This window comes from Pseudorca crassidens, chromosome X (genome assembly GCF_039906515.1).
Source record: "Pseudorca crassidens isolate mPseCra1 chromosome X, mPseCra1.hap1, whole genome shotgun sequence".
Taxonomy (NCBI): domain Eukaryota; kingdom Metazoa; phylum Chordata; class Mammalia; order Artiodactyla; family Delphinidae; genus Pseudorca; species Pseudorca crassidens.
In genome coordinates this window covers 13,123,081-13,147,514 of record NC_090317.1, presented here as the reverse complement: position 1 = coordinate 13,147,514, position 24,434 = coordinate 13,123,081, and the positions used below count along the sequence as shown (strand labels likewise).

General features: G+C 37.5%; 1 protein-coding gene across 5 annotated transcripts in view; it reads right to left on the bottom strand.

The window, feature by feature from the left end:
• ATP11C (ATPase phospholipid transporting 11C) overlaps positions 1-24,434 on the bottom strand; it is a 176,561-nt gene that overhangs the window by 86,507 nt on the left and 65,620 nt on the right. For 4 of the 5 annotated variants that reach the window (XM_067724141.1, XM_067724138.1, XM_067724142.1 and 1 more), the window contains exons 1-5: positions 21,786-21,945; positions 15,018-15,137; positions 7,500-7,589; positions 6,648-6,728; positions 4,709-4,816 (exon numbers count right to left, since the gene is read on the bottom strand). In XM_067724141.1, the coding sequence (XP_067580242.1) occupies positions 4,709-4,816; positions 6,648-6,728; positions 7,500-7,589; positions 15,018-15,137; positions 21,786-21,821 (435 nt within the window). In that variant the 5' untranslated portion in view covers positions 21,822-21,945. Of the gene's footprint in view, positions 1-4,708; positions 4,817-6,647; positions 6,729-7,499; positions 7,590-15,017; positions 15,138-21,785; positions 21,946-24,434 lie in introns of those variants that run through there. The other variant, XM_067724140.1, reaches the window with a different exon arrangement.

The following is a 24,434-nucleotide window of genomic DNA, read 5'->3' as shown; positions in this document are numbered from 1 at the left end:
CTTCTAAGGAATCAAAGCGCGGGGAACAACCCCAAACTTATTCTGAGGCCAGCATTTCCCTGATACCATCACCAGAAAAAGACAGTACAAGAAAACTACAGACCAATTTCCTCAACGAATACTGATACAAAAAATCTGAAAACACTACCAAATCAAAATCAACAGCACATTAAAATGATCATACACCATGACCAAATGGGATTTATCATTGGGATCCAAGGATATATATATGAAGATCAATCAATGTAATGCAACACATAAACAATGTGTTGCATGATCATCTCAGTCAATGCAGAAAAGGCATTTGGTGTAATTCAACACCCTTTCATGGGCTTTCCTGGTGGTGCAGTGGTTAAGAATCCGCCTGCCAATGCAGGGGACACGGGTTCGAGCCCTGGTCCAGGAAGATCCCACATGCCGTGGAGCAACTAAGCCCGTGCGCCACAACTACTGAGCCTGCGATCTAGAGCCCGTGTGCCACAACTAGTGAGCCGCACACCACAACTCCTGAAGCCCCCGTGCCTAGAGCCCGTGCTCCGCAACAAGAGAAGCCTCCGTAATGAGAAGCCTGCGTACCATAACAAAGAGTAGCCGCCACTTGCCGTAAAAAGAGAAAGCTGGTGCACAGCAACAAAGACCCAACGTAGCCAAAAATTTAAAAAATTAAAAAAAAAAAGTCTATACTATCCAAAGTGATCTACGACTCAATGGACTTCCTATCAAAGTGTAATGGCATTTGTTTCAGAAATAGAAAATAAAAATCCTAAAATTCATATGAAATCTCAAGGAACCCTGAGTAGCCAAAACAATCTTGAAAAGGAAGAACAAACTTGGAGGTCTCACATTCTCAGATTTCAAAACATACTACAAAGCAACAGAAATTAAGACTGGCATAAAGACAGATACATAAGCCAATGAATAGAGAACCGAGAAATAAACTCTTGCATATAGGGCCAAATGATTTTCAGCAAGGGTGGCAAGACCATTCAATAGCGAAAGGACAGTCTCTTCAACAAATGGTTTTAGAAAAAATGGGTATCTATATGCAAAAGTATTAACAGAGTTGGATTCTTACATCACATACAAAAATTAACTTGAAATGAATGAAAGACCTAAATGTGAGACCTGAACCCATTAGACTCCCAGAAGAACATGGAGAAAAAGCTTCAGGACATTGGACTTGGCAATGACTTCTTGGACATGACACCAAAAGCACAGGACAAAGATCAAAATTAGAAAATGAGAATACATGACCAAAGTAAACAATCAACAGTGAAAAGGCAACTTACAGAATAGGAGAAAATATTTGCCAATCATATATCTGATGAGGGGTTAATATCCAGAATATATAAGGAACTTCTACAACTCAACAACAAACAAATACCCTGATTAAAAAATGGGCAAAGGACTTGAACAGACATTTCTCCAAAGAAGATATATAAATAGCCAATAAGCACATGAAAAGATGCTCAACATCACTAATCATTAGGGAAGTGAAAATCCAAACCAAAACAAGATATCATTTCATACCCATCAGGATGCCCATTACCAAAAGAACAGAAAAATACAAGTGCTCAAGAGGACAGGGAGAAGTTGAAACCCTTGTGTAATCTAGACGCTAACATAAAATGGTGCATCCATTATGGAAAACAGTATGGAGGTTCCTGCACAAATTAAAAATATAATTACCATACGATCCAGAAATTCTACTTCTGGGTATGTATCTAACGTAATTCAAAGCAAGATCTTGAAAAGTTATTTGTATATCTGTGTTCACTGCAGCATTATTCACATGGCCAAGAGGTAGAAGGAAGCCAAACGTCCATCAACAGATTAACTGATAAAGAAAGTGTGGTATATACATACAATGGAGTATTTACATAGCCTTAAACAAGGGGAAATCCTGTCATATGCCACAACATAAATGAACCTTGAAGACATTATGCTAAGCGAAATAAACCAGTCACAAAAGGACAGATACTATAGTTCCCTCTCACAGGAAGTATCTCTCTAAAGTAATTCAAGTAATAGAAACAGAAAATAGAAAAGTGTGTACCAAGGGTTAGAGGTTTGCTGTACAACAATGTGAATATACTTAACACTACTGAACTGTATACTCAAAAATGGTTAAGGGCTTCTCTGCCAGAGCAGTGGTTAAGAATCCACCTGCCAGTGCAGGGGACACGGTTCGAGCCCTGGTCCAGGAAGATCCCACATGCCGCAGAGCACCTAAGCCCGTGAGCCACAACTACTGAGCCTGCGGCTCTAGAGCCCACGAGCCACAACTACTTAAGCCAGTGAGCCACAACTACTTAAGCCAGTGAGCCACAACTACTGAAGCCCGTGCGCCTAGAGCCCGTGCTCCACAGCAAGAGAAGCCACCACAATGAGAAGCCCACGCGCAGCAACAAAGACCCAATGCAGCCATAAATAAATAAATATTTTAAAAAAATGGTTAAGATGGTAAATTTACTATTATGTGTTTTTTATCCCAATAACACAATAAAATAAAAATAGATAAATAATACCTTAAGACTAGGATAAAATATTTGGAAAAGACCCATCTGATAAAGGATTGTTATCCAAAATATACTAAAAAAACCAAAAAAACTATTAAAACTCAACAATATGAAAATGAACAATCTGATAAAAAAAATGGGCCAAAGACCTAATAGATACCTCATTAAAGAAGATATTCAAATGGCAAGTAAGCATATGAAAATATGTTCAACACCATATGTCATTAGGGAATTGCAAATTAAGACAAAAATGAGATACCACTATACACCCATTAGAACGGCCAAAATCCAGAACACTGACAATGAATGCTGGCCAGGATATGGAGTAACAGAACTCTCATTCACTGTTTATGGGAATGCGAAGTGGGTAGCTATGTTGGAGACAGCCTGGAAGCTTCTTATGAACTAAACATACTCTTACCATATGATCCAGTAATCACACTACTTGGCATTTACCAAAATGTACTGAAATCTTACGTCCACACAAAAACCTGCACATGGATGTTTACAGCAGTTTTATTTGTAATTGCCAAAACATGGAAGCACCCAAGATGTCCTTCAGTAAGTGAATGGATAAACAAACTGGTACATCTAGACAATGAAATATTATTTAGTGCAAAAAGAAATGAGCTATCAGCTAGTGGGAAGCAGCCGCATAGCACAGGGAGATCAACTCGGTGCTTTGTGACCACCTAGAGGGGTAGGATAGGGAGGGAGGGTGGGAGAGAGGGAGACGCAAAAGGGAAGAGATATGGGAACATATGTATATGTATAACTGATTCACTTTGTTATAAAGCAGAAAGTAACACACCATTGTAAAGCAATTATACTCCAATAAAGATGTTAAAAAAATAAAAATAATAATTTGGACAAAAAAAAAGAAATGAGCTATCAAGCCATGAAAAGACGGAGGAAACTTAAATGCATTATTACTAAGTGAAAGAAGCCAATTTGAAAAAGCTACATACTGTATGATTTTCACTACATGACACTATGAAAAAAGGCAAAACTATGGACACAGTAGAAAGAAGAAGGGTGACCCGGGTTGGAGGGAGGGATGAATAGGCAGAGCACAAAGGATGGTTAGGGCAGTGAAATGATTCTGTATGATACTATAGTGTATAGGTCATTATACGTTTGTTCAGACTCACTGAATATGTAACACCAAGAGTGAACCCTAATCTAAACTATGGACTTTGGGTTATAATGATGTGCCACTGGAGGTTCACTGATTATAACAAATATGCCCCTCTGGTGAGGGATAATGATTATGAGGAAGGTTGCACCTGTGTGGAGAAAGGGGTGTATGTCAACTCCATAATTTCTGTTCAATTTTGCTGTGAACTTAAAACTGCTCTAAAAAGTAAACCTTACTATTAATTAAAATAAAACCTGTTGGGAACAAAAAATATTATTTGATGTGGACAAGTCTAAAATTTTATCGACAGGACTCTTATTGGGTAATATGAAACAATGATTAATTTGGATAAAAAATTAAATTGCCTGAGATATTAAAAAATAACAATACCTTAGAACTATCATACGTTGCTGGTGGAATATAAAATGGTATATAGCTGCTGTGGAAAACAGTTTGGTGGTTCATGGAAACGTTAACCATAGAGTCACCGCATGACCTAGCAATTCTACTCCTACGTATATACCCAAAATAATGGAAAACAGGTGTTCAAACAAAAACTTGTACATGAATATTCATACTACCAATATTCCTAATAGCCAAAAGGTAGAAAAAACCTAAAATGTCCATCAACTGATGAATGGATAGACAAAATATGGTATAGCTATATGATGGAGTATTATTCAATCATCAAAAGGAATGAAGTACGGATACAACATGAATGAACCTCAAGAACATAACAATAAGTGACAGAAGCCAGACATAAAGGCCACATAGTGTATGATTCCATTTATATGAAATATCTAGAATACGTAAACCCACAGAGACAGAAAGGAGATTAGTGGTTGCCAGGGCCTGGGTGAGGGAGGAATGCAGCATGACTACTTAATGGCTATGGGGGTTTCCCTTTCCGGGTGGTGAAAATGTTCTGGAACTAGACAGTATTGATGGTTGCACAGAACTGTGAATGTACGAAATGCCATTGAATTGTACATTTTAAAATGATGTGTTCTTACTGTAATTTTAAAAAAGAATGAACTACAAAACTTAATACCTTGATTTTTTCACTCTCTTTTCTCACTCGCTTTGCATTTTCAATAATGTAAACAGTGCTCTTGTTGACCTCATTGTCAGCTCTGTGCCTCAGCCAATCCTCATATCCCTAGAAGGATAAAAGTAAGGACATAATCAAGCTCACATAATGAAGTAAAATTGTTAATAAATTTCTATAACCCCCTCTATGAGTCACCAGCAGGTATTTATACTTACAGTATTAATTTCAACTCAGAATGCTACAGAGACAACATTGTAAATTTTTGCAGCAAAAACTAAGATATGCTTTCAAAATATCCCTTATAGCTTTATTGCGTTAAAAGGTTCCTGAATTATATAGGTAAGTATTAATAAAAACACAGGCATTCTTCAATTGTGAAGGATATGATTTATTTTTCTAATTCTGCTCTTATTCAAGTTAATGTTAATTTTTTCTACTCTTTAATTTGAAAAAAGTTTTATTTTCTTATAGAGCGAATCACTTAAATATGTTCTTGTATAGTAGACCGCTGGAGTGATCATCTCTGAGGAAATATAATTCCTCCCCAGGGACAGAGAATAGAAAAGACAAGGAGGATTATTTTGGAACAGTATCTATCTAAAACTGTTGTTTTAGAGAACGACGGTTAAACTTCTCCACTGACTTGGTGACCAAAAAAAATACAAATTGTTGTTCATTTTTTAGAGTTAGAAGTAATCAGAGTTCATTTTCCTTTGGGCTTCCTTTGGTCTAGAGTAAATTTAAGCCAAATGAACTACGGATGGAGGGCGTTCATTTGTTTTAGCATGATCTCCTTCTTTTTTTACATCACTTTGCTTTCTTTCTTTATAATAATGAGTGTACCTTTTCAAATCTAACTGTGTGAAAAATCTCTTGATCGCCTTCCCCTTTTTTTCTCAGCTGCTATATGTTCATTCCTCTTCTGTCCTTCTTTATGGCAATGCTAGGCTATCACTTCATATGGTACTTTCTGTGATGTCAGTGAGGAAAGAAAGGCCCCAACATGAACTAGTACTGGGAGTAAACTGAATCAGCAAGAGCTTTTGAAAACCATACAGGCTATTCTTGGAACCAGCAATTCTATGATGTTAAAGAAAATAATCCTAACAGCCTAAGGAAATAACATTCCAAAAGTCTTTATATAGCAACCAAACACTTGATAAAATATTCTTGCAGTTCCTGGTAAGCAAGATAGAAGACCAGATAAACCCAAGAGGAAAGATAACCATGTTCCCAATATTGTTAAGCAAACAGTTTGGAAGTTTTGGGGGATACTTTTTGAAGTACTTTTGGTAAGTACTGTCTAAAAGTATCCTTGTCATCTGTCAGGTCCTATGGACTCTCCGATTACACGATAAACATTGCTAACCCACCCCTTCACCTCCAGCTTCTTGTTTCCATTTTCTATTTCATCTGGAATTTTTCAAAGGCACTATCATAAACTGTGGCAGGTATGAACTTTGACAAGAAACAAGAGTAAAAGTCTCTTCTACCCATGACCCCCTTCAGCAGCATCAGGAAAGACAACAAAATTAAAGTAAGAAACTCAAGTATGCTCTTGAGTTCTTTGCTATAGGCAGCAATTTAAAAAGTCCACAAGAATGGGAATATTTCAGACAGATATAGCACAATGAAAAATGTAATGCACATTAAAAATTCACCTCTCACTTCCCCACTGAGCTGCACCTTCTACTTACTCTCCTTTTAGGGTTATATTCCCCCCTCGCCACACACACACACACACACAAATAGGAAGAAAGGAGCAAAGAAATTAAAGATGCACCTTACAATAATTTTCATGTGTTTTCAATAAAAACCAAATATAAACTAAATTCATCAAGGATACCCACCCGATATAAATGTGAAAAAGAACCTTTGACAATGAAATTCAAATCAGACAGGACTGAAATGCAAGTACAATTGTAAACTAGAAATTTACCTGTTTGATGGCTGTAACAGTTATAACAAAGAAAAGTGGAAGTCCACTGGTAACTGGGCTAGTTGGTGTGTCTACTGTGACCTAGGTAAAGAAATTAAATTGAAAGTAAAATGAAAATAAGTCATTAACTCATATGCAGCACTTACATGCTACAAACATTTCAGACAGAAATGCAGACAAAACACATTCCGGTAGCAGGGTGAATGTTAACTTTCATTAAAACAAAAGCAATCCACATAGCTGTAAGTTTAAGAAAATAGTTCTAAATTTAGGCTTAGTTTTCATCCCAGCTTGAACTAACCCCTTGACTGAAATACATCCATTCATTTACCATCTATTTGTTGAGCACCATTCTGTCAGCCTCTGTGCTATTACCAGCCAGGCTGTAGAGATGCTGCTTTATTTTAAACAAGATGGAGAAAAGTCCCTGCCCTCACAGAACTGGCAGCGTACAGTGAAAACCAGATATTAAAACAAGTGAGACACTGAGATTTGAAGAGTAAATAGAGGTCAACTAGATGGAAGGGAGGGCCTTCCAGGTGCAGTGAAGGGTGTATAGAAAGTCTCTATGGTAGGAGGGCATGTGGCACCTGTAAGAAAATAAAGGAAGCCAGCGGCAAGAGAGCATGTGGTATGAGATGCAGACTAGTCTAGATGCTTTACTAGAGTTTTCCAGTAAAAGAGCTACTTTAGAAATATGTAAAATCACATATATCTTAAAATATAATATTAGTACTTTAACAAGTCTTATTATAATAAGCCCTGAAACAACTTTTTAATTACAGGGCATTTTAAGGTTAGAAATGGATTGAAACTTGGTTAAGGAAATTAAGTTTCTAATGGAGCTCTTACCTGTACAAGGAAAATGATGAGAAAATAAAAATTTGCAATTCTTCTAAACTGTTCAAACAGATTCTTTGGGAGGAAATTCCAAAGTGTATACTGTAAGGGGAGAAGAAAAAAAAGATTATTAGAAAGGAAACTTGAAAAATATTAATAATAATGACTCATGATTCCAAATTATCACAACACTTTGAAAGCATGTTAAAACCCAAACCTCAAACATATGAATAAGCGTGTACTTAGAGGTAGAGTATATAAACATTCTCTTCAGGAGTGAAGTTTTCACTTGGAGCATTCCAATTGGGCCATCTAGTCCCACAGCTTTGCTTTCCCCGACCCGATCTAAATTATGTTCCCTGTTATCTGCTCTCATATCATCCTATACTTCCCTGATAACACTCGTTTCAGTGAATAATTATATGTGTGCATAATTTAATTAAAGTTCCTCCCTCAATAGGCAATGAGATCTATAAGGGCAGACCTCATCTGTCTTTTTATTACTTTTTCTCCAACACCTAGCACAATGCCTGACATAAAGTAGACAATAAATTAGTTGGATGAGTGAATGTACTAATTTAATTAATTCCTTTGGCTGAGCTAACCTCTGGAATCTTGATCATCATCACAAGTATAATTCTGTCCCTATCACCGCTTCCCACCTCTGTGACAGCTGAGGTGTACACATAACCTTGGGTCATAGAGGGCTTTCATTTTAATCAACAACGCACCACCCTGCGCTTTGTTAACTGGTAATAGGTAAAGGTTTCAACGCTAAATTGTACACTGGCAGGTGGAGAAAACTCTTGGGCCAACTGTCAAATCACAAAGACCTTCTTTCTCACTGATACCTTAAGCTCAAGGACTAGGTAATTTTAAAATCACCAGAAGTTGGATTTTCTAGATGTCTTAATAAAGAAGACCAGAAACCAGAAAGAAAGAAATGTTTCTTTTTTTTTTTTTTTTTGCGGTACGCGGGCCTCTCACTGCCGCGGCCTCTCCCGTTGCGGAGCACAGGCTCCGGACACGCAGGCTCAGCGGCCACGGCTCACGGGCCCAGCCGCTCCGCAGCATGTGGGATCCTCCCGGACCGGGGCAGGAACCCGTGTCCCCTGCATCGGCAGGCGGACTCTCAACCACTGCGCCACCAGGGAAGCCCAAGAAATGTTTCTTAATCTAAAGATCTAAATTTATACTTGAATGGTCTCCATATGTGAGAAAATGTCCATTATATTAGGTGGGGTGACTGAAAAAGCCAAAGTTGTAGAGCATGATACGACAGATGGGGATTTACTACTAACCTCTCTTTAAAAGGTGTATGGGCTCAAGGTTCCGCTAACCTAGAAGGTTCTTCCCCCAGCGTTCACAGAAGTGCCTCAGGGAAGCCCATTCAAAATGAAGTGCATAATCGTGTGTGGATGTGTATCACTTGGGAGAAGAGAGTCCACAGTTTTCAGGTTCCCAAGGCAGCTTGTGACCAAAAATAAAAGGGATCAAAACCACAGATCCAGTCACTTTGAAGCTGCCGTAGTTCAGATCAGCACTTAACTGTCCCGATAACTGAAGGTTAACTTTCTAAAACAACAAACTAAACTCCAACAACAGGCTAACAGCTGAGCTTCTAGCTTGTTGACCTTCTGTTCCTTAAGTAAAGAGTTTTTAATTAAACAAACAAACATTAGGGACTGTTAGAATCCTCCGTGGGGTGTTAACACATTGAGAGGGAACATTTTTTGTTGCTGCTTCCAGGCCCCCACTGTTTGTTTACCTGTGTTTCACTAAATGAACTGTTTCCTTGAGGAACTCTGGTTATTCTCTTTATAGGAAACTACTGCAACACGCCCTCTTCTTTCCTATATCAGGTCATGAACTGCTAAGAGGTCAGGGAGCATATCATACACATCATAAGATCACTTCCCTTCTGTGCCTACAACAGTGTTCAGCATGTAGAAGGCATACAAGAAATTTTGATTAAAACCTGTGTTTTGGCTATTTCCTCCACTGCTCTAACTAAAAAGCAAATTCAACTTCTCATCTCTTTATTATAATACAAATGCAATATAGCATACATTATTTCAATGCAGTTTTCTAGTAAAACTAGAACTAGATTATGCTCACAAGAGTCATCCCACTTGGTGTGCAGTGCATTTCAGTTCAATTCACCAAGCACCTACTGTGTGCCAGGCAGTGGCCCAGATAACAAAGATTTTAGCAGGTACATTAAAGATCAAGATATGGCTTTTCTACCCAGAAGGAATTTATGTTATAGCCAAAAAGACAATCATGTATTCACTCAATTTAATGTGGTAAATGTCATAAAACTAGCATGAGCAAAATGCTATGGGGATACAGTAGAAGTTATGATTTTTTTCCTACCCAAGAGAAGCTTGAGAAGGCTTCAAAGAGCAGGTGACTTCTGAACTGAGGCTTGAAAGATTAGAGGGAGTTTATGTGGTAAAGAACCCAGTGCAAGAAGGCACAGAGCCATGTGAAAGGAGATTGAATCCATGATGCTCTCTCTGTCCCTCAAATCTAGTTCTCTTTCAGGATGTCCTATTTCAGTGAATGACAAGAACATCTACTTAGCCATGTTATTCAGATACTTGGAAGACACCTTTAACCACCGGTTACAAGAAATTCCTTACCAGTCCTGCCATTTTTGCTTCCTATATATCTCTGGGACATCTTTCCGTATTTGCTACCACCGCTGTCCAAGCCATCATCTCTTACCTGGATTACTGCACTGGCCTCCTAAATGGACTCCTTGCCTCCACTTTTGTTCCCTTCCATTCCATTTTCCACAAAGCAATGAGAATGACCTTTTCAAAATGTGGTTCTGTTCACATGACCTCTCCCTGCCTAAAAGCTTCATTTATTTCCCACTGTTTGTGAGATAAAGAATGAACTTTAGTCTAGATGTAGACTAAGAAAAGAGTTTTCTAATTAAAACTGAAATTGAATTAAAGCCACATTAATACCAAGTTATTCATTCAAATTGCCTTGTTTACCTAAAAAGTGGACTCTCATACTTAGTCAGTTGCTACAAACCAAAAACAATGTTAACTCACAGGAATAAGATGTTTACGGCATTTGTTTCATACACAATGATGAAAATAGAGATTTTTTTGGGTCATAAGTCAGTTCTTGCTCAGAGAAGTCAGTAAGTGGATTTCTATACTATCTTAATGTGCAACCATAAACTTAAAAAGCAACCGTGACATTCAGAACATGTTTTAAAAGTTTCTCCAGAAAAATGCCAGCTTTCCAAGTATATGCAATGCATTTTTCATCTTCTCTACAGTGAATTAAATAATTGGTACACAAATGTGGCCTCTGATGTGAAAAAACTGTGGGTCACCCCCTCGCACATCTATCACCTAATTTAATTTGAAATCAAAACCATATAACTTTGATAAATAACTTTCCTAATTTAAAGGAGGGAGTAGGAAATGAACCTCAGTTTTGAAAGTCTATTAAATTGAAAAATTTAAACCAAAGGAGGCTTTAGAACATTACTTGTTTGTACCCAAAGTCCAAACATTTTCCAATTTAGCCTTAAAAATGCTGATGTGGAAGCTAAAGCTCCAAATAACTTGTTCTAATATTTCTGTGTATCACGAGAAAACAGGGGAGCAGCTAAAAAACGAAGTAGTAACTATTGAAAAGAACAAAGTTAACAACCAGTTGCGAAGGGGCTAGCAGAAGGAGCACTGACTTTTCTAACTACTGGGATTTGGATGTGATGGAACAAAATCACTAAACTTGAAGATTACTTGTAAATAAGCACCCGGTTGTAAATAAGCAGAGCTGTAGCTTGAATAACTGTTCACTTTGCTAAATGACTGTATCCACTTTATTATCAACTCTCCTTGATGTAGGCATTAAATTCAATTTTGAGCATCACAGCAGTCTACTTCCATTTTCATTACCAATGTCAGCCAGAACTTTCTCATTTTTAAAGTATCACTCTTCCTACCATAAATTTAGAACAGCAAAAGGAGTTACCAAGACAGTACTGCATTAGGATTTTAGCTAAAAAGTCACCTTCAGGGAGTTCGATAAGATGCAAAGACATGTCTAATAATTAAATTCTACTGAAGGTTCTGACTTTTAAAATGAGGGAAAATGCTAGTGTAATTTTAGGCTTGAAACTTTAAGACATTCTTTCACATAGGAGTAAGTTTAACCTTGGGCATAGCTTCAAAGAGTCAGGTGGAGCTCCCTGATTCTTATCCCACTGAAGGGGCCTTCAAGATGAGGCTCAGGATTTTTAAAGGAAAAAAAAATGTAGAACAGAGAAATGTGATGGAAGCTAAAGATCTTAAAGATCTAGCTCCTTTTGCTACAGAAGGGGATTTCCAAGTTTTGTACCAGCCATAAAATTCTGATGATTCCCAAAGTCCCTGCAGAGTGTTCTAAAGTAGGAAGGCCAAAGAGAGCAAGTTTTTCTAAAGAAAGTGTTTGTGTTTCCAAAAGAAGAAAAGGACACTCATTTTATAAGTAAATTAAAACAAATTTTTATCAAAGTGTTTATCTTCAGTGTTCCTTGTATTAACAGGACTTATTCCCAATGATATTACATTACTGATGTCATTTGTAGACAAACAAACAAAAAGCACCCAATTAAGAGAAAGTTATTTTTATTACTAAATGGTTTAGAAAGGAAATCAACACTTGCTACATAGTTGGAAGGCAGCTAACATATTCTATAAATTACACATTTCCTCAATTAAAAGATTCTGGTGCAAATACAATCAGCCAAAGGGCAATGTGAGGAAGAGAAAGTCAAATTATGAAACTCTTTTTCTCTCCAGACTGAAGGCCTCTTTTCAAGAGAGATCACTCCACACATTTGAACACAGGAGACTGAGGAAATCAATAGTACTGCTCAGGACTGCAGTAATAATAATAATAATCACAGAAACATAAATAACAATAGCAGCTACCATCTACTGAGTTGTTACTACATCATGCCAAGCACAGTGCTTAAATGCTTTCTGTGGCTTACTTTACTTCAGTCTAATCACAATCCTATGAGCTAAGTAGTTAATACCCCCATTTTACAGATAAGAAAATTGGGACACAGGAAGGTTATATGACTCACTTTAACTTCAAACCCAGGTCTTCTGTCTGTAAGGGTGAAGCTGTTTACCACTACACTATACGCTGTTTTCTTGTAACTATTCATTGTACTAAAATTTCATTCTTTTTGTGAAGTTAGTATACTGTCAATTCCTCTTTTTCTGCTCTAGATCTGTTATGAAAAATAGATCAGTTAATGAGCAGTTAACTAGACAAACTGTAAATATAAAATACAGAGAAAAAAGAGATGTGTTAGTCGATCAATGTAGAAATGTTCACTTCTTTATTCTGGTTTCTAAAACACATACATATATACTGTATATGCAGATCTGTTTAGAAATAATTTATATTTGCTCATGAATTCCCAACTATTTAAAAAAATATCCTATTGCATTGTTTTGCATATTGGCAAAACTGAAGGTAAACAAAATATGAAAAATATTCTATTCCATTAAATATTCTATTAAACAAAAAGAGTTGAGAATTAACTGAGTCTTCTACGTTCTTTTAATATGTAAAAATTCATGGTATATTAAAACAAATCAATTATCACTAGGTTCAGTGAAAAGTCACTTTACTATCGGTTTGTCACTTTACCATCTTCCCCATAAAACACTATAGGAAACAATAATCCCCTAGAAAGTATTTTATATTTCACTTGATACAAAAGGAGAGAGAAAACTGTGGGAGGAGCCCAAATTGCAAAACGATGTGAAAACAGCTCTTTATTCAGAGCCACTAGACCTTATAAAGCAGTTCTGACCCTGGCTTTATCACTAACTCTGCTTCGTGACCATGTCACTAACTTAATTTCTGTGGGTTGGCTTTCTCCATCTGTAAAATAAGCGAGTTGAACAAGAGGATCTCCTATGATGTTTCAGTTCTATAAGTCTATGATTCTGAGCCAAAGGACTACTATTGATTGTTTTCTTGAATACTATAGGGTGAGTCACAATTTTCAGTGAAAGAACTATTCACTATCTTGGGCACAGGTATGGAAACTTCTAGCTGAGGATAAATTTCTGCCATAAGGATAAAGATTAACAGGAAACAGACATTTTATCCAAATACACTCAGAGTGTTCTATAGCCCAATAGATCTGCTCATTAGGCAATATAGTTTTCATTCATTCTGTCTGCATTTTACATGTTACTCTCCCAGCTAAGCATAATCTGTCTGTATTTTTTTAACATCTTTATTGGAGTATAATTTTTTACAATGGTGTGTTAGTTTCTGCTGTATAACAAAGTGAATCAGCTATACATATATCCCCATATCCCCTCCCTCTTGCGTCTCCCTTCCACCCTCCCTATCCCACCCCTCTAGGTGGTCACAAAGCACTGAGCTGATCTCCCTGTGCTATGAGGCTGCTTCCCACTAGCTATCTATTTTACATTTGGTAGTGTATATATGCCCATGCCACTCTCTCACTTCGTCCCAGTTTACCCTTCCCCCTCCCCGTGTCTGTATATCACTACCCAAAAAGAAATCACATGTACATTTGAAAACCAAAATGTTAAGTTTGCAAAGGAAGGGCATAATTTTGTGTTTCAGGTCCTCAGTGTTTGCCAACATTCAGTGAACCAACCATCAGCAACATGTGAGATCTACCTTACATTAGGAAGTGAGGAAAATTATCAAGATCTGTGCCATGCTATAAGAGACAGCAGTGGGCCAGCAATCTAGCACCTAGCACCTAACCTAGTCAGTCAAAGGTAAAGATAAGCAAACTAATGCTTGTAGAATGATGACTACTGGATACTAGGATCTATAAAGAACGCTATCACATGAGCTCTATTTCACTAATGAGGACATTCAGACTGAGAGATTAATTTGGCCAAAGTCGCACAGCTAGTAAATTATCAGGCCAGGATTTAAACAGGTCTTCAGACTTTCAGGCCACTCCTTTTAGTATTACACAGTGCTAAAGTAAGATGATTATTCAAATGGTAATACAGCTACAGTGACTGAACCCTTAACTGTTTAAGCAGTGTACAGAACAGAATGTACCCATTAGGACCCAGGAGTGTACTTGAGAAGCTCTGCAATGGAATAGAAAGAGACACAAATGTCATTCTAAGATAACACCCTCCAGAAGAATGTAAATTATTTACAACCCAGTCCGTCCACTTAAGGGCAATTCAGAAAGCTCTGGGCAAGTAAATAATTCCACGTTTAGCACACTTCAAGACTTAAAGTCATACATATAATCAACAGGCAATGTGAATCATAGTGGAGGGCAAGTAAATGATCTTTCAGCTGTAACAAGACAAAGTGATGCTTTTAAAAAAACTGCCTTTTGGTGGAATAATTACCACAGTTCGTCTATGATTGGTATAAGTGCACATCCAGGTATACATATATAAATGTACCAGCTTCCAGCAAATATAAAAATAAGTTTTATCTGGCTCACTATATGAACATCTATTGAGTTAAAAAACAACTTACCTTAGATGAGACTATTCTATTATCACAAAATTTTTGTGCAATGTATGCTTCTGTTTCTGAAACTGGATGACTGCCAACAAATACTGTGCGTGTACCAACTCGTTTCTCTTCTCCAGCACACTGACCAAGAGAAAGAGGAAAAGTCAGTTTTTCATCACATTTCTCCATGCTTCTACCAAGCTCAGAATTCTTGTCTTAACATGTTTGGCTATTGTCTAGAGAGAGAGAGTAGTAGAGGGAGAGGAGAAAACCTTGTTAGGAAATTCAAACTCCACTAAGCTCTTAGTTGCTGACTTAGTGAAGATTATTAGTAAAAGTTTTGTTTGAGCCAACTGCTCTGAGGCCAACATTGCAATTCTAAATGTTTAAATTGAAGTAAGTATCCTAGAGAAACAGTATTTTTACTGCCAATCATTTTTCTTTCATCCACACAGTCTCAACCATCACTATCACAGCAACATACTAACTTAGGAAAGGTCAGATTGGGAATATTTATTTTATTATACAACAACTATTGAGGACAACCTTTGTCAATTTCCTTACTAGACAGCAGAATGCTCTAAACACAAAATAATTGCTTATAAATACACAGGAATATATTGAATAGAATGGCTGCCTCTCTTAATGGAATGATCAACTATTTCTACAAAGAAAAGTTGTAATTGTTTGGCTTTACAAGGAAAGACATTCTTTTGTGATCTCTCAGAGCCTACTGTCAAAAAGTCCCATTTCAGGGCTTCCCTGGTGGCGCAGTGGTTGAGAGTCCACCTGCCAATGCAGGGGACACGGGTTCGTGCCCCGGTTCGGGAGGATCCCGCATGCCGTACAGCGGCTGGGCCCGTGAGCCATGGCCGCTGAGCCTGCGCGCGTCCGGAGCCTGTGCTCCGCAACGGGAGAGGCCACAGCAGTGAGAGGCCTGCGTACCGCAAAAAAAAAAAAAAAAAAAGGTCCCATTTCACACAATACAGCTCTAATGCCCCTTTTATATTTTTAAAAAAGAGGTTCATTGAATCTAGAAGTCGCAAGGTTGAGCTCCATTTTTACCTCACCCTTTTATTTCACTGAGGCTTCACTTTCCTTATTTTAAATCAGGATAATATACCTTCTTATATAAATCTGGGATAGTCTCTTTTGATGGTACTATTTTATGTTTGAGACAACCATTTTTTTAAGTAAAAAGTATGATAAAAACCAATATCCACTTACATATTTCCATTATTTTTTTAAAAAAAGATAACTATAATTTCCAACCTAAAATGTTTTAAAGTATGTAGCCACAAAGATTTCCCTTCAATTATCTATTTAAAGGTCAAAGACATAACTCTCTACTCCCAAAATAATCATTTTAAGCAAGACTACTTAGAGGTTGCAAAGTTCTCCAAATGTCTATGCTTGGACGTATTCCAGTCTGAATTTTTGTACCTCACACAGATATAGGGAAAATAATTTTTCAGATTAAAAGAACAAGAATTACCCTAAAATACAGATAAGACCTCTTGCCTCACCATTTTCATTTTAAGCTTATTAAATAATTATTTAGTGGGGTATTGCCTCCAAAATCCATAGGGAATCAATAGAAAATTAACTGAGATAAATTGAAGTAGGAGAGATTTAGCCTGTATATAAAGGATAACTTCTGGAAATCCACCCTGGCATGCACTAAGGGAGCATTCAATCTATGGCAACCTGGAAAAAGTAAGTTATCAATGCTGGACAACTTAGCTATTTACCTGCCTGCCCCAAGACAGGGCATTAGAACAGCTGATTGTACCAGGTCCTTCGCGTGCTAAGGGTCAGTGATTAACAGGTAAATTTTCAAACAGTTCCTGGAAACCAGTAAACAATACCTTTACCAGAATGGTAACTATATACATTTTGATTCAGGGACTGACTTTGTTTGCAACTGTAATATACATGGTCTGACGCAGCTTACTAATAAGAGCACTAAATTTTCCATAATATCCTTTTTGCAAAAAGTAAACTGAAAGTGAATACACCTGCTTAAAAGTATACTTTATTTTGCTTCCCCTACCCTAGTTTTCTGTTGCAAGTTACGGTACCAATGTAGTCTCTCTACAACAGACCTGAACCTATTATGTACCAATCTGAAGTACAGAAATTGTCAAGTCCATATACACACTACAATTTAAATCCTTTAATTTAATATTCACATGGTTGTTTAGTTTTCCACACAAGCAAGAAGTGGCTATGGAGTAAATAAGGAAGAGCTACCTTTCATGCCAGTTCTCAGATCATTCAACAAATGAAAACACGGAAGAGGAAAAGAGGTAGAAGATCAGCGAAGCAGGATGTTTCCTGCACTGCCAATATAGTTCTCCTCAGTTAACAGTGGCCACTTAAAACCCAACTGAACTAGCACTTCCCCAATTCTGAATTGTCTTCAACTTTCTTCTGTGGCAGATAACAACATTCCAAAGAACAAAAGGAAGGAACAAGCATAAGGCAATTTTTCAGGCACATGATATTTTTATGAATTCTGTGCATTTGCACAGCATTTACAGTTTTACTAAGACTTTCCCCCACATATTACCTCTGATATCTTTCAAGTAAGGCTTAAGTGACCTCTATCTCCATTAAACTGGAGAAAATGGATTGAAATTGCTGTGCAGGTTTGGGGAGCGGGGAGAGGGGGATGGGAGATCTCAGCAGTGATCATTGTTAGATGTGGAAATAGGAACCCAAGAGAACTTGTAAAATGTCCACTCCTGAGGATTTTTCAAAAAAGGGCAAAGTCTCCTCAGCTCAGGTGGGTTTGGGTTTGGAGCTGCCTGAGGACTGGGGGTGGGGTGGGGTGAAATCGATGACTTTTCAATGCCTGTTTTGGTCTAAAAATCTGATGAGCCCGCAATTTCTGGTAGAATTTGCTGCAACCATATAACGTTGTTTGGTTCACATAAAAATGGCAAAGCTGAACACATGTGTAAATTCACTGTAATTTTACACTTGCTGCCAATGCAGAGTGTTAGAACAGTGGTTTTAGTTCCTGTGATTTTGAATAATGTAGGTGCCTTAGCCAAGGGAGAGGAACTCCAAGTTCGAATTATTAAAAAAAACAAAATTCCCACTTGGATGGCACACAGTGTAGTCTGGAGTGGGAGTGTATGATTCCTGCCACCTCATAATGAATTTTAATTCATTAGGAGTCCATCCTGTGTTGAAGTGCTTCCCATGCAAATGTTCTTAGGAACAGCATTTATTAAAACTGAAATGTGCTAGCAACAATTCTATTTTAATGATACAGCATACACTACAATTAAAAGGGTGGAAAAATAAAAGTGTATTTATAGCAATATGAATGAACAGAGAAATCAATTTAATTGTCTTCTTCATGATAAAAATCACCCTTTTGTACTCTTGAATTATACCTCCATACTATAAACTGAATATTGTTTTTTTAAAAAGTAATTTATACCAAAACATAGTCTCTCAATAAAAACCAGAGTAAAATGGTACTGTTATTCAACTAGTACCATCTTTTTTTTCTTAATTTACTTTACTGAAGTATAGTTGATTTACAATGTTGTGTTAATTTCTGCTGTACAGCAAAGTGATTCAGTTATGCACATATATACATTCTTTCTCATATTCTTTTCCATTATGGCTTATCAGAGGATATTGAATATAGTTGCCTGTACTATACAGTAGGACCTTGTTGTTTATCCATTCTGTATATAATAGTTTGCATCTGCTAATCTGAGGCAATATATTTTTCGAGAAACTTTCTAAGAAGTAGTTTATTTACACAAGAGTCACAGCATAGATTTGATAACTCATTAAGTTATTTAGGAACCATTTATGGATAGTTTGCTAGGTCCAATGGGAAATAAAATCATCGATAATGTCAGCTAACATTTACTGAGAACTGATTTTGTGTTCTAAGTGGTTAATACACAGTATCTCAAGACATCCTTACAGCTACCCTATGAGGTAGATACTCTTATTATACCCATGCCCCAGATAACAGCAAAGAAAAAAATAAACAGCAGCCAAAGTGGAAGCACAGAGAGTTTTTGCAGCTTGCCCAGCATCACATTTCATAAGTGGTACGGTAGTCAGGACAATAAGGATTTTACAGTATTATAAGGAAAATGTATGACACATAAAAACATTTTAATAGAAAGTAAAAGCTTCTATGCATCATAAGAATTAAACAGAATGGTCAACTAGTACCATCTTAAAATCCTATGCTTTCGCTAGTCATAAACAAAGAAAGCTGCTGGAATTATAATTCATTTCTTGATTGCCTCTAGACCAGTGACTCAAAAAGAACTGAGGGAAGATTAAGACCTTAATACAAGACTGTCATTATGAAAGCTGGCACAGGTTCTGAAACAGAGCTCACCTCTCCATCCATTCCAGGTGTTGGCAGACTTAAATTTATCACTTAGTCATAGATCAGTGGTTCTTAAGTCTGGTCACACGTTGTCTTTAAACATAATACCAATGGCTGGGTCTTTTATTTAATATTTAATTTAATTTTTCTCAAAGCTCCCCAGGTGACAATTCTGATTTGTAGCCAGGGCTGAGAATGACTGCTACAGAACCTCTCTCTTTGAATTAATGATTGACCTTAACTAACATCCTACAAGTTTTTAGTACACCAGCCACAATCCTACACTTTTTAATTAAAATAGTTTAAATAATTGGCTTTTCAAAGGATAAAAATATACAAATAACCATCAAATAGCAACCCCTCTGACCATTTTAAGCTGCTCACAAAATGAGATTCTCCTTCAATATTCATTTTGCATGTGGCTAATACCCATCAATTATTCAGATCAATGATAATGAAAATTACAGGCCCTGAAAACATGCAAAGCTACTCGGGTTATCAGCAAATAATCATCAATGTCATCTCCAATGATCACTACATTACTTTTATTAATCATCAGACTGCTCTTTGTGAGTTACTAAGGAAGTAAGAGGACAGCTCTCCCTTATCGGTGGAGAGCTCTTCCACATCTGTGGATTCAAGCAACTTCAGATCAAAAATATTTTGGGGGTGGGGGGAGATCCAGAAATTCCAAAAAGCAAAACTTGAATTTGTCGTGCACCTAAAAACTACTTACATAGCATTTACATTATACTAGGTATTATAAGTAATTTAGAGATGTATATTAGGTATACATCTCTAGATGTATACCTAATAGATGTATACTAGGTATTATAAGTAATTTAGAGAAGTATATGGAGGATGTGCATAGGTTATATGCAAATGCTATGCCATTTTATAGGACTCAAACATCTGCAGAGCGTCCTGAAATCAATCCCCTGCAGATACTGAGGGACTATATTTGCTCAAAAATGAACAAAAAATCCTTATTAATAATCTGAACACTTGGCAATGATTTAAAACTGTTCTCCACATCCCAGCCCCAAAGCTATTTTCTCCTCTGAAGCACTAGTATTTTTGAACATTATAATCAGTCTTTAAAAGGCCAAAAGAACTCAAAATTGAAAGAAAGAGCATTTCATCAAAATTTCAGCATTTCTGTACTAAGGTTGGAAGGCGGGGTGCAGAGAGGAGAGCACTACAGTGCCAGGCAACATTTCCGGTGTATTAAGCTTCCTGGTTAAAATTGCCATAATGTATTCAGTGGTCAAATTGCTGAGGTTTCTAAGCCTATCCCATTATAACAAGCCAAGAAGAATAATCTTCATGTGTAATTTACAGTCATAACTCTAAAACGAGCCTTAAAAACTGTACTTTTCTGACTTTGCTTTTCCTGCATCTTCTTTAGTGATTAAGCTGTCTCTTCTTTACTAGAGGTAGTGAAGCAAGACCGAGCCAGGGCATTTTGTCTTCTTGCCTTTAAAGCTTAATTACGGTTATATTAACCGAAACTCTCAAACACCTGATCAAAACACAACTGAATATCCAAAGTACATCCCTAGACACGAAGATAGTCTCTAGGCAGGCATTACCCGATGGCAGCACATTTAATTGAATAGAAACTCCTATAGGAAATGGATATTAAGCACCACAAAAAACACCTAAATCAGCAAGCACAATGCTGAGGAAAAAGCAGTGACCATGAGGACTTGGATAAGAACGATGCCATGTTTGGAAGCTCAGAGTGAGGCTATCATTATCTAAATGTGATCCGCTGAGCAGTTTAATTTCACCAGGAACAATCAATTCTAAGTGTTCCCACTGTGACCCCCCTCCCCACCATGCCATCACCCCCAAGGACCTCAGGGCTACAGAAATGTGGCTCTAAAGAAGAAATGCAGCTTTCTCACAGGATGGCTAATAGAGGGTAGACAGATCAAAAATGCTGTAAGCATTTAGTGATTCAAGAGTCTAACAGGAATCATTTTTTTAAATGATTCAGAGATTCTTCCATTTATAGAAAGTAATCTCAGACTCTCAAAATTCAGACTGGGGCTCAGGAACTCCACTTTACTTGGTAAAAGTCTCTCTCCTAAGGCAAACTTAACTGGAGATGAACTGAACACGTCTACAAGGCCTCAGAAATTACTTTTCACTTTCACTACCCATATCTACACACCACCTTGCATTCCCAACACTTACCAGACTTTAAAAATCTAAATAGGGAGATACATAACTACTAAGGATAGGAGCAACAGTGAGGCTGACTGACATGCCAGCCACGCATTCACCACAGCCCTCAGGAAATGGATAAAAATACACATGCAAATAGAAAGCAAGTATAAAGAAGGCCCCAGGACCTCAAAGCCCAACCTGGCTGAAAAAAAGAACAGAATAAAATACAGATCACAAACCTCAGAGGCAGGAGGGAAAGATGGGACCCTCTCCATACTGACACACGAAAATTTGCTCACACAATGGCAGCGAAATCACAGAGAAAACGCTGCAGATTCTCACGCTACTTGTACCAACCCCTGTGATTCTTGTAAAGTTTCCCAGAACTTGGGAAGACAGCCAGTTGGGGCTGGCAAGTTTGTGTACGTCCAAGGGAAGTGCTAGAAGACTTGGTCTGCTCCTTTAAGACTTTGAAGTAGCACTCTGGTGGCCTGGCCTCTATTATTAAGCCATTTGACATCTTTTTTGTTATTCTTCTCCAAAGACCTGATTTGCCTCTGTAACTTTTGATTTTGAAGTATCATCATTTTAAAACATTAGTATCTTACACCACACAGCATTTCCTCCTCATCTTGTAAATTCTTTTCTGACCCATGCCTATAATAAATGGACCAATGTAAGATGTGAGGCTAAAAATCAAACTTTTATGGAAAGTTCAATTGAACTTTTACTTCTAAGCAGGTAAACAGTATTAACAGGAAGAGGTATAATCTAGATGTTCACTGTGATACACTAACCCCCTCTCCCCTGCCCCGTAAGAGAGTATCGGTCATAACATACATTGAAGCTTCAAAAATGTGTACCGAAATATATATAAGACCTAAGCAGATGGTTTTTGTGGCAAAATCCCTTAGGGCTGGAAGATTTTCCTACTTTTTAGAGATCTCATAGGTAAGTGAAAATTTTATCTCACCAGCAAACAGTAATACCTAACAATGGCAAGGGAAAGAACCACTGGCTATTAGGGTGAAAAATGTCTTTTTCAATATAAGAGACGAATTCTCAGCCAAAAATCTTTATAGGTCATCAGAGAATTTTTATTACAGTATAAGAAGAGATAAACTCTGGCTAGAACAAAAAATATATTGTAAAAGAGGTGTCTGATGTCCTGAACAGAGTTTTATCTCCCATTTTAGTGATAGCACCGTTATTACAAAAGTGACAGTAAGTTTCCTAGAAAGGTCTAGCAGTTCAAATATATGCTGGAGCATGTCCACTGAAGCCAATGAATCCAATTTTTTTCCCCCGGAATTGTTAAACATCACACAGAAAGCAAACTAGCTAGAAAAAAATGTCCAAGTTATGATTAGTTTAAATAGCACATCCAGGCTATACCTGTTTTTTTAAAAATATCCCCAACAAAAGAGGTAGGTAAAAAACAAGTTTCCATTGTGAAACATGGCTGAGTTGAATAAGCAAAGAAAACAAGGGGGAGGGGCCTCACAAAAGGTAGCCACTTCTTCAGTGAAACATTTCTACCCTTCCATTCAACCACAACGTGGCCAACTTCTTGGCTCAAATTACTATGTCCTAAAGAAAAGTCTGGCCTTGAAAAAGGCATCCTCCCTATAGGTGAAGGCTTTTAGGGCAAGGCTTGGAGGGAACAGGAGAAGCAATAAAGACATGACCCTGGGAAATACTATTGATACCTATATTTTCTTCAATGTGAGACCCGGGGAACCGCAATTTCCTTAACAGTTAAAAAAAAAAAAAAAAAAAAGTCAAGTAACTTAAAAGACTGCTTATAGTAGGATTAACAAAACACCCAGAGATCACTTTAAAGGACTTGAAAGACTATTCATTCAGGTGGCTTGCTGACAGTAGCCAACTACATGAATATTAAAACTCCAGGAACTAGGCTAGCACAGAACCAGGCAATGGCCTCACATAATTCAAGTGTACATATTTTATTTAAAGCAAGAAAGTTTCTGGCTCTACAGAAGAGGCATACCCATTCTGATGCTCCTCTTATCCAAGGGGGCAGGTTGAGTATGGTCCATTGACAGAGAGCACTTGGTGTTGAAAACACCGTTCACGAAGAGGACCAGGGTTGGCCAGGAAGGCTGACGGGTGGTGTGTCTGGAAGCAAGTGAGGGCCACTCAAAGAGTCCCCTGAAGGCTGTTGTCCATAACATATGCCATTAGTCCTTTGGAACTGATGATCTGACACCATGTGAGTAAAATTAGGAATTCATTTCTCCCTTTGTGGCAGAGCACATGGTCATTTGGGAACTGTACTGGAATTATTTACATTGTTTCTAAATCACACTTCTTTCCCCCCAAGGCTTTGGATTGGAAGCTGGTGTACACTATAAACACTGGGTGCTGCTATAAACTTAACAGGTAATCTGTTTGTAATTATCCCTAAAACATGCTTAAAAGAAACATTAAAAATTAGCGATATGTTTGAAGTATAATGTATAACCTTCAGAACACTGAGCACAGAAAGAAGAGCACATGAAATAGATATTAAATAATGGCTTGTATGTAAATAAAATTGATTTGGTTCGCAAAATTTTAATATTTGGCCTTTGAGTACTGCCAACTAGGAATGCCACACAAAGATGGACTAACAAGGACTTCATTGGTGGTCCAGTGGTTAAGACTCTGCACTTCCACTGCAGGGGGCATGGGCTCCATCCCCGGTGGGGGAACTAAGATCCCATGTAAAAAGATGGACTAAAAAGAATATCAGAATACTCCATTCACTGTTTCAAACACTGCACTACATGGAACAAGTTAACAATGAGGTTCCTTAGAGAAGTGGGGAAGGCTGTTCCTTACCCCTCCTGCTGGCTGTTCACAACAAATATTCATATAACAAATGC